Raw genomic sequence first — 11,247 nt, 5'->3', positions numbered from 1 at the left:
CGCGCTTGCCAGGCCTGCCGATGTCCTGGCAGCTTGCAGACTGCGGGGCTGGCGCTGTAATTAGCGGAGGAGGGGGGGGGGGGCGGAGGAAGAGAGGTTTTCCTAGGCACATCACTCAATTAGCGCAAACTGTGAGCGCGCTAATGTAGCCCTGCTGGAGCAACAGGTGTGGGCACTGCAGCCTCCTTTTCCTGCCTGGCAGTTTGGGTCTTCCCTGCTCCAGCTCCCCCTAGGCCTTTCTGCACCCTGGGGGGGGGGGCCTCAAAAATACTGTTGAGATTGAAACTTAGCGCTCATGTGCAATGCCGTGAAAAAGTATTTGCTGATTTCCTGTTATTGCATATTTGTGACACTGAATGGTTTCAGATATTTTGACTAATATTAGACAAAGGGAAACAAAATACATGTTTTAATGATTTCATTTATGTAATGAAAAGTTATCAAACACCCATATAACCCTTGTAGGAAAGTGACACAATCAAGCAAGTAACCAAATTTAATTGATAATTAGAACTAGAATTATAAAACTGCCAGTCAAATGTAATTGCAGCCAGCCCTGCTGAATCTAAACTTCCCTCGAATTGAACCATCAGAGTGAAGCAGTCTTCAAGCACACTATGCCACAATCAAAGAAAGTTCCAGAAGAGATGAGAATAAAGATTGTTGGAATACATCTGTCTCGAAAGGGTTACAACGCCTTTTTCCAGCCTCTGGGACTTTACCAAACCACAGTCATGACCACCATCTGTTGCATATACAATGTGCAATATGCGTCAAAAGAGGAAATCCAGAAGGGGGCAAATACTTGTTCATGGTACTGTACCTGTAAGCTGTGTTTAATGACAGCTCTCTGCAAAGGCAGTTTTCTGCACTGCTGAGGCCTCTGGGAACTGTAGAAAGTAATTAGAAAATATGGATAATACGGTGTGTATGGGAGAGGGAAAAACTCATTTAGTTTCTCCCTCATTGATTTGTTGCAATAAAGCGCTTGTTTGAGTCTGAAGTTAAGTTGTATTGTCTGCTGTGTTTGTGTGCACACAAATGTTTGTATGCAACCACTTGCTTCTGTGTGTGTGTATGTGCGTGTGTGCATGTGCGTGCGTGCGTGCGTGTGTGCATGTGTGTCAGTCAGTGTGCTCATGCGTGCATGCAGTATGTGTGTGCCAGTGTGCTCATGTGTGCATGCAGTGTGTGTGTGCGTGTGTGTATATCAGTGTGCTCATGCGTGCATGCGGTGTGTGTGTGTATATCACTGTGCTCATGCGTGCATGCAGTGTGTGTGTGTGTGTATCAGTGTGCTCATGCGTGCATGCAGTGTGTGTGTGTGTGTGTGTGTGTGTGTGTATTTCAGTGTGCTCATGCGTGCATGCAGTGTGTGTGTGTGTGTGTATCAGTGTGCTCATGCGTGCATGCAGTGTGTGTGTGTGTGTGTGTGTGTGTGTGTGTGTGTGTGTGTGTATTTCAGTGTGCTCATGCGTGCATGCAGTGTGTGTGTGTGTGTGTATTTCAGTGTGCTCATGCGTGCATGCAGTGTGTGTGTGTATGTGTGTATATCAGTGTGCTCATGCGTGCATGCAGTACGTGTGTGCCAGTGTGCTCATTCGTTCATGCATTGTGTGCGTGCGTGCGTGCGTGTGTGTGTGTCAGTGTGCTCATTCATGCATGCAGTGTGAGTGTGTGTATATACATCAGTGTGCTCATGCGTGCATGCAGTTTGTGCGCGTGTATATGTCAGTGTGTGCATTTGTGTTTGTGTGTGTATGTTTGTGTGCCAGCGTGTGTTTATGTCAGTGTGTGCGTGCACGCTCACAAATGAGGAGGAATAATCATCATGTTGTTAGCGCAGGCTGGGAATAGTTTCCTCCAAGGTGCCACCTTTTAAAAGGTTGTAATCAATCTGCGTCTGACCGCCGCTCTATCGATGCTTATCACACTCAGGACAAAGGCAGGGAGAGCCGGAGGGCTTATTAACGTCAGGCTCTCTCCAGGTTTCCACGGGACAGGCGTTTATTCAGCACTTCCCCCTCATCCCAACCTCGTTTATGCAAAAACAGACACAACTGATGGAGAAGCAATCGTGCCTGAGAAATATGCTACTTTAGCAAGAAAAAAAATTGGCCAAGGATAGGCAGACTGAGTGGTGTGCCAGACGTTATGAAATATAAGCCGTCCTTATTAAGTTGCCGTGGCTCTTATCTTCAGGCCCTCAGGCGACAGGAGGAGGAGAGGACTTGGCGTTTTGGCAGTGTTCGGCCTTCGCAGTCTGTGGCCTCTTATCACGCGGGGAGAAACCGGAGTTACTGCCGCGCCCTGCGCGTGGTGAGACCGAGCGCTCTCTCTCCCGGGCGTGAACCCGCCGGTCACTCGCTTGGTAAAATCGGGCGTTCTGACACGCTCTGCACTCAGGCTGTGCGGTGAGACCGAACGCTCTCTCTCCCGGGCGTGAGTCTGGCTGTCGCCCGCTTGGTAAAATCGGGCGTTCTGACACGCTCTGCACTCAGGCTGTGCGGTGAGACCGAACGCTCTCTCTCCCGGGCGTGAGGCCAACGGTCGCTCACTTGGTAAAATCGGGCGTTCTGACACGCTCTGCACTCAGGCTGTGTGACGAGACCGAGCGCTCTCTCTCCCGGGCGTGAGGCCGCCGGTCGCTCGCTCGGTGAAATCGGGGCATTCCGCCGCACTCTGCGCTGAATTTATCTGAGCCGTCAGTTTTATCCGGCGGGACAGGGGCCGGTGACGCAGGCCCGGCTGATTAAAGAGCAGCGCTGCTGCTGCCACTGAGCCCGGAGCCGCCCGCTCCCACATCACACACCTGCCCGCGTGCTCAAGGAATTCACCAGGGAGGGCCTCCTCCGTTTCTCCTTCCCGGAGCGCTCATCCGCACTGCGCCTCAGCCGGGAAGTTTCCTCACCGCTTGGAACGCTTTTGTGCTCGGCAGGGTGTGTGCGTAGGTGTGAATGTGTGTGTCTGTGCTTGCCTCTATGCGTGTTCATACGTCTTGTTTATATTACAATATAAGACATTTGTTATTATTACGGTGGTATTGAATAAGCCGTGCTGTCACTTTCCCCATGTTCCCCATTTCTGCGATTTCTTCCATTATTGCTTTCTGCGATTTTTCTGATGTTTTGGATGCTAACTTGACCTTAACATGGCTGACAGCATTATTGGGGAATAGTTGAATGGGCTGGGTTAAGATTCCTGTCAGTCGGTGCAATCGGATGTTTGACGGCCCCTGTCAACAATGCTGATGCCCAGTGGTCCGTCCCGTGTTCCCGTTACACTCAGTGACGAGGCGCACCATGAAATGCCTCACCTAGCATTGTATACCAAAACAAACTTCAGTAAATACAAGTGCTCTTTCCCTGATGTGATGCACTAAGCACTGAAATGAACCGGCCTATCACTGTGTTTTATTTGTCATTTGTTCTTGCAAACTTCACGCACTTTGTACACCTGTTCCAGTTGCGCATGTTGTTTCACTTGTTTCCTACTGCAGTGCATGAGATCTATTTAATTTAATTTATAAATGTTTTATTGGTTTTTTGTCGCAGTCCATGACAAATACCCAGCCTTAGTAATGAACGATGATCATCATCGTTACTGCCATTTCTGTTCTCGTTAGATCTGACCTTGCTGTAATTAGGTTGACTAATTGTTCATGTGAACGTGATGGTGGCAGTGAGTTGGGGTCTCAGTGGCCGTGTGGTATTTTGTGTGTTCTCCGACAGTGAACTGCTCTGTGCCTTCTGCTACTGCGGAGGGCGGAGCCTCCTAGGGCAGGGGGAGCTGAAAACGTTCTCCCCCACGCCTGGATACTCCCCCCAGCACCGGCCCGAGCGGACCGGACGCACGGAGGACCACGCCGAGGGAAGCCCGGCGCAGAACTCCGGTCACTGTGGGCCCAGCGCCGCACCGAGGTACGTTCCCCTAACGCTACCCTAACGCTATCCTAACTCTGCTTCACCATGGTTCATTAACGTACACGTGTCTGCTTCACCATGGTTTGTTAACGTACACGTGTGTGTCTGCTTCACAATGGTTCATTCACGTACACATTTTACATTTTACATTTTAGTCATTTGGCAGACGCTTTTAATCCAAAGCGACTTACAAGTGCATAGGTTCTACCTTGAGTCAAAGCATCACATCCAGAAACTAGCAAAATACACATGAAATGCTGTTCTAAACATAGTTGTCATCATAAGTGCATTTTTTTTTTTGGGGGGGATTAGACAAGGATAGGGATATCAGAAAGGTGGGGCAGGGGAAATCAGGAGGGAGGACTAAGGTAGAGTTACACGTGTGTCTGCTTCACTATGGTTCATTCACGGACACGTGTGTGTCTGCTTCACTATGGTTCATTCACGGACACGTGTGTGTCTGCTTCACTATGGTTCATTCACGTACACGTGTGTGTCTGGCATGCACAACTGCAGCACTGAGTGAATGTGCTGTCTGATAAGGTCCACCCCTTCAGTTGCTGCTGATGTTTGTATTTAGATTTCTATTGGAGACTACATTTTGGATGCCTTTTTTTTCTTTCTTTTTTTTTAAAGCAAAATGTTTTTTTCTTGAAAGGCTTACCTCTGTTTGTTTGAGGGGAATTGTTTTTTTGGTCTCAGTAAGCTGGTATAATTGCTATCTCGGAGTGAGACGATAACAGTGTGCGTGTGTTTGTGTTGCGTGCGGTCGGACGCCTTTCATCTCCTTATTTACTGGTCACCCTCTGTTGCCGGCCATCTTGCTTTGTCATGAATGGGTTACAGATCAACGGCCAAATGACCTTCTAGTTTTGTCAATGAAACTACATTTCCCCCTTTTCCCTCCTTATTGTAGCTTGCTGGGGAGATGGAGTGTCCTGACCTAAATACAGCTGCAAATGCTAATGAATTGAATAGAAGAATTCAATGCAGGTCATTTAATCTTTCACAGGCTACGACCCTGCGATTATTCATTTGATTAAGGGGGGGTCGGAGGGCCGGGGCGGGGAGAGAAAGAGAATCCATACATTTCCGGTCCTCCTGCGGGGCTTCCCAGCATTCTCCCGGCCGTATCTGTCACTTAAACGACGTGCGAGGGCTGCCGTCGCCATGGCACCCGTCCAAAGACGCTCCCGGGGCGCTTTGGATCGACGCCTAATTTGTTTCGGCTCTTTGGAGCCAATCAAGCCTCCCTCCCCCGGGGTCAGGTGACGTAATGCACCCCCGAGAGCGAGCCCTGGCAGGCGGCCAACGGGGCTGAGTGGTGTCGCGTTGGAGGCGCGCGATTGGTCAGTGGAATTGGAGCCGCGCCACTAATAAGAAAGAGGACGGAGAAATGAAAACAACAACAACGCAGGAAAAAAGGAGCCGCCTGCACACGGGTTTTAAGGTGGCTCCGATTTAAGGTGGACCCGAGCAGATGGTTAAACGCTGCCGTGACATTTCACCCCAGCCCGCCTTCCCAGGGTCTGTGTTACCGCATTGTAACCCGATGTGCCAGAACCTTCCGAGGAATGGAACATTTTCAGCATAGCCTTCAAGAAAAAAAATAAAACACACCAACCAGATAAACTTGGAGAAAATTGCTGGCGCACTCGTTCTAATTAGCCGCCCAGTAAATTTAATCTCCTTTCTTCATTTACCGAGAAGCCATTCTGAGCTAAGTGAAAGTGGAGAGCTTGCTGCAGTCACGCAAGGACGCTGGCCTTGAGTCAGTATGGTGATGCAGCAGCACTGTTGAAATGTTTGCATCTTGTTCGTCCAACGCTACATCCATTGTCAATGAATGTTTGTGTTGTCTTCACGCACTTATTTTGTTATCTCACAAAACAGTAATTTCACTGTGGAAATTATACAAGCAACAAAAATCTCTGCCATGGAAGACTGGGTTTTCAATATCTATACATCACTTCCATTTCGTTGCTGGTCGCAGAATTAAGTGAACTTGCATCAATAACCATTTTCAGTTCAGGTTTAATATTTAATATTTAATATGTGTGTTTTGATATTTCGTGTTTCATGTGGGTGCATTGCGATCAGGGACATTTTTCTGCAGTTATCCCTAAACTAGAGTAATTTTCACTTCATTGTGCAGCTCGTTGGTAGGAAGCAGACACAGACGGTTATACTTCCCCTGTTATGCACAGATCTGCATCTACATCACAGGGTGTCATACACTGTAGGCTTCCATCCCTTCCCAGAATCCCCTGTGCTGGAGGAGATGCTCAGGCCGGCGGCTTTTTAAATGTAAATCCTCCTTCCGCTTTCCTGTGCCTCGTGCCAGGGTTTGGCGTAGGCTCGTTCTGGGGAATTTATGACTCGACAGCCAGTCCTTGTCCACCAGCCAAATGAGATGCCCTCTCTCCTCCCCCCTCCTCTCCCCTCTCCCCTCTCTCCTCTCTCCTCCCCTCCCTCCTCTCTCCAGGTCCTGCTCCCCCTTCTCTCCTGCACCCGGGGAGGACCCAGCCAGCAGAATGTGGGACGAGCTTGGGCAGGTCGGCCTCCCAGATGATATCGATGTCCACTCTCTCTTTGACATTTCAGGTAAGATGTCGGGCAGTGGTGAAGCCTGGAATAGGTGTTGCTCTTAATTGATGGGCTGCTCTGTTGTAGAGGGGCTCTGTTGAATCTTAAGCAAATCCCATTTGTATTCTTAGAAACACAGCGTTTTCTCTCTGGTTTTCCATTGTGGAAAGTCTGTGTGTCTAGTCTCGTATGAACTAATGATAATCGGTGTCAATTGGTTACAAGATGTCTGATTCATAAAGCTATTTTAAAACTATGAATGTTTAAATGGGAAGTTTCTTCTGTGAGTGTATACATGCAGAAGTTTGCTATCAACTCTGTCCACTGAGATTGCCCTCTATCATTTGAGAACACAATGCCCTGTTAATTCAGTTCAAACCTCTGTTTACTTATCTCTACATGGGCTCTTGACAGGAAGCACAGAAAGTTATTGAACTCTTGGAACAAATTCCTGGTTGCTGGTGTCTTTGTGTCTTTAATTTCAGTGGGGGTTCAAACCCAACAACTTTGTTGCCATCAAGGCCTTGCGTATCCCTCGGTCACATGACTTGCTCCTGTGATTGCAGGCCGGTGCTATGCCCATCAGCACTGTGCGGAGTGGTCACACGGCGTCTACCAAGGGGAGAGCCAATCGCTGTGCAACGTGGACAGAGCTGTCGACTCAGGGAGCACAGAGGTGAGAGGCATACGGTATATACGTGCATGTGGCAGTGAAGTATAATGGCTATAGTAGAACTGGGTTTGTAACCGTAAGGATGCACTACTGTTGTGCTCTTTGGCAAGGTCCCTAACCTGAATGTATTCAGTATATATGCAGCTGTATCAGTATATGCAGTGGAAAATGCTAACATTTGTGAGTTGCTCTGGACTGGAGCGCCTGCTAAAATGCCAATAATTTTCACCTTGAGCAGGTGATATGTTGGCAGCAGTGTTGAATGATGGTTAGCGAACGTAACCCAAAGTTTGTTGGTTCTTTTTCCATAGAGGGTGCTGCCATTTTGCGCTTGAGTTAGGCTCTTGCCCTAAATTGCATCAGTAAAGATATCCAGCTGAAAAAATTGATTTTATGTAAAGAATATAAGCTGTGTCAATCACTGTGGGTATTAGCATCTGCTTAATGGCTGAAATGTAACCATGTGATTTGCATTACTAATGGAATTTTGTCTGAACTCAAAGCAAGCCCCATCTGTATGACTTGGCTGTTAGCTTTCAAACACTGAAATGTTTCAACTTTGCTGTACACTGCTGATGAAACTTGGCTACAGGTAAAAGGTTTTGGATTTCCATTTTAAATATGGTGACATTCAGAACCTTTATTTCCCCAATTATGGGAGCTATTAAAATTTGTGTCTTACAATATTTTGGGAACAAAGACATGAAAACCGATGAAGAGCAGACATACCCATCGCTGGCACATTTGAGCTTGTGCTCTTGTCAGACACGGGAAGCCACAGGTAACCAAGAGAAGCGATCACAACTCAGAAGGTGTGATGGTGGTGTGGGGGTGTTCAAACCCCCGACTTGAGTCCGTGGCCCTAGTTGTCACATCGCTCGTGCTGCCACACTTAACCGCCACAGCCACCAGGCAGTCATGACGCGCAGAAACGGCCGTGTTGCGTCTGGGCCCCCTCTCTCCGCGTGCCTCAGCAGGCACCTGTAAGCCTTTGATGGGCCTGATAGATGGGGCCCCTGCTAAAGGTCGTCCTCCGCAGCCCGGATCACTGGGCTGTGAAATGGAAAGGTCACGCTGCTCAGGAGCCGGCCTCCAATCATGTTCCCTTAATTACATTCACACCTCTGATCTGCTAAACTGCCCGCAAATCACTCATTTACTCTTCAGCCAAATGCCAGGTGTGTGTGCGTGTGCGGGTGTATGTATGTGTGTGCGCTTGCGTGTGTGTGTGCGCGCGCGCGTCCGTGTGTGACGTTTGTGCTTGCGTGTGCGTGACGTTTATGCGTGCGTCACACACCTGTGTGAGACTGGCCTGCGGACTGCAGTTCTGCTTCCTGTGAGATCACCGCTGTTTTTACTGAATGCTCACATGAAGCGATCCGTTATCTGTTGAGCAGTGTATACGTGACATTGGGAAGTGTGTTCCAGATAAAGGGAAGTAGACCTTATAGCAGTTGCTTCTGGTGGAGGAAATTGGTGTAACATTCTAGAAGTTAATTATACAATCAATGAAACATTCAAGGGGCAATCCGGGTCAGTGCAGTCATGTGTAGACTGTAACAGTGGGGAAGTCGATGTGTGTCTGGATTTGTTCGTGTTTTGAACACATCTGTTCATGCTAATTGAAAACTGTCTTCACCACAGCAAAATCCTGTGTTACTGCACCTCTGTTACTGTACCCCAAATCAGTTTCATAATCAAGTGCTTAGACAGCAAGCAAGGGAAGTGCTAATTATGGTCCTTAAAAATTATAGTTCTTTATACATGACATTTAAATTACAATTCTATGCTTATGGTGGAATTTGATCATAAATATATAGAATGCTCATTATGATGTTGTAGATAACCCATGAATCTTTTTTTCCCCCCTTGTATTTAATAATACCAGTGACCCGGTGGGTGACCTGCATTTAATTAGTGTGAAATTGTATCAGTGTCCTGAACAAAGGGAATTTGAGCGTGCAATTACGAGCAGCGGTTATGAAGGGTCAGCTCTGGCCCGGGAGACGCAGCGGTTCTGGAAATGCCTCCATGTCAACTTCTGAATCATGAATGAATGAGACTAATTGCACCGCAACAGGTTTTTTTTCCCTTTTCCTTTTTTCCTTGACAGAACTGGAGCGGTGACTAAATAAATGGAGCTCCAGCAGTCCTCTGGAGTCCGCGTGAGAGCGATAATTACTTGATGCTCCTTGTTAAAAGTATTTGCAGATTGTTGCTTTTGGGCCGTGTGCCAAATCTGCAGAACACGAGGGGATCGACGACTGAAAGCCATTATATTCTGCCTTTTTTTTTTTCTTCCTCATACCGGGCTCATACTTTCGTCTTTCGTCAAGTAGAATGCTTAGTGTTGTGAGACTATTTAACTGCACAAGAGCTTGAGCTGACATGGGAATATGCACTGCTTTGGTTCAGCCTTGCGTGCACCAAAAAAATCATTCATCAATTATAAATCCACCGGAGTTGTAGTTGGAAGCCATTTTCAAACATGGAACGTTGTCATTAACTTCTCCAGCAATGCTATTGGCTTCTCCACAAAACCAGTGACTGTTTTTTTAATGGTTTTTAATGGGTTTATAGCATTTCTGGTGGTGCCAGAAATAGTCTGAACAAAGGCAAAGCGCATAACTGAGGGCAGCCTGTAGCTTAGTGACTTAAGGTACACGACTGGGACCCGGAAGGTTGCTGGTGTCGCCACGATAAGATCTACACAGCTGTTGAGCCCTTGAGCAAAGCCATTAACCCCACATTGCTCCATGGGGATTGTCTCCTGCCTCATCTAATCAACTGGATAAAAGCATCAGTTAAATAACAATAAAAGCCATGTACAGTCCTGGTCAGATATGATTTTTGTTCACTAGCCAGGGAAGCTTGCTAGCATGATCTTGCTACTGGTGAAGAAGTGAATAATGACAGCTGCCAGCTGCGCGTTCTTCAACGTGCTAACGTTGCCTGCCCCTGATGGGAACTTAAGAAACGGCGATGCCATGTGATTTGTAGTTTGGTGGTAAGGTCTTGCTGTAGCAAGAAAAACTAGCTAAATCGACGTCTTGGGGAAACGAGCCAAGTGTCGATCCTTTAATATTATGGCTTTGTTCACAGCAACATTGTAATGGAACATATTTGTCAAATGGTGTCGGGTCTTTTGCTTGAAAATTGCGCAAGCAACTTCCGGAATGCCAACCGTCTGTCTCCCGTTCTCACACAAGCTCCTGAATGGTAAAGCTCCAGAACATTCCTGGCTGTGGCTGTGTGCGTGAAAAGGGCTAGCTCTGCCATAACGTCAGTGAGGCTGTGTGATGTTTTACGTTACACATAGCTGTGGGACAGGAAGGCAGTACCGTGTGTTTGCCTTTGCGTACAGTCGGGTAGCCGGCGCGTACGATCGCCTGAGGTCCGAATATTTAAAAGGCACCGGGGTGGCTTTGAGAGGAAGATGCGACTGCAGTGGCACGCTGGTTAGGGAATTGAGCTTTGGCACGCTTCTCTTTGAAGGACTGCAGGTTCCAATCTCACAAGAGGTACTGCTGTGCAACTGTTAAGTAAATATTTGCAAATAAATGTTAAATATTCATTTTCAAATGTTTTATTTTATATGTGTGAGTGTGACGTAAAAAAAAAAAAGGAAAAAAATGTTTTGTTTCCCAAAGAAGAGATTAGCTGAGCAAGCGTGTTAAACGGCTACAGACAGTGCAGTCTCTGCACACCCCTTATGTGCGATACCTCTCCCTCATCTCTCATAAGAGCTAATTAAGCCGTTTCACTCCGTATCAGCGGGAGTTAGACACGGTAAAAGATGGCCGAGCTGCCAGCTTGTCCCCTGGTGAGCAGTCCGAGATGCCCGTTCGGTAGTTCTAATCAAACCCCCCTCCCTCCTGTGTCCCGTTCAGCACTGTGCATACTGTAAGCGCCTTGGAGCATCCATCAAGTGCTGTGAAGAGCCCTGCGGCCGTCTGTACCACTACCCCTGTGCTGCCGCGGCCGGAGCCTTCCAGAACGTCCGGGGCCACGCCCTGCTCTGCCCAGAACACATCCAGCTGGCCGTGGACAGATGTAAGGCCGACG

At 47.8% G+C, this 11,247-nt stretch overlaps 1 protein-coding gene across 8 annotated transcripts in view; it reads left to right on the top strand.

Moving 5' to 3' along the window:
- The window catches only part of LOC133138029 (histone-lysine N-methyltransferase 2C-like), a 122,949-nt gene that overhangs the window by 34,617 nt on the left and 77,085 nt on the right, over positions 1–11,247 (top strand). For all 8 annotated transcript variants that reach the window (XM_061256509.1, XM_061256506.1, XM_061256508.1 and 5 more), the window contains exons 5-8: positions 3,732–3,920; positions 6,409–6,527; positions 7,076–7,185; positions 11,073–11,235. In XM_061256509.1, the coding sequence (XP_061112493.1) occupies positions 3,732–3,920; positions 6,409–6,527; positions 7,076–7,185; positions 11,073–11,235 (581 nt within the window). The remainder of the gene's footprint in view (positions 1–3,731; positions 3,921–6,408; positions 6,528–7,075; positions 7,186–11,072; positions 11,236–11,247) is intronic.

This window comes from Conger conger, chromosome 9 (assembly GCF_963514075.1).
Source record: "Conger conger chromosome 9, fConCon1.1, whole genome shotgun sequence".
NCBI lineage: Eukaryota > Metazoa > Chordata > Actinopteri > Anguilliformes > Congridae > Conger > Conger conger.
This window is presented reverse-complemented; position numbering and strand designations above follow the sequence as displayed.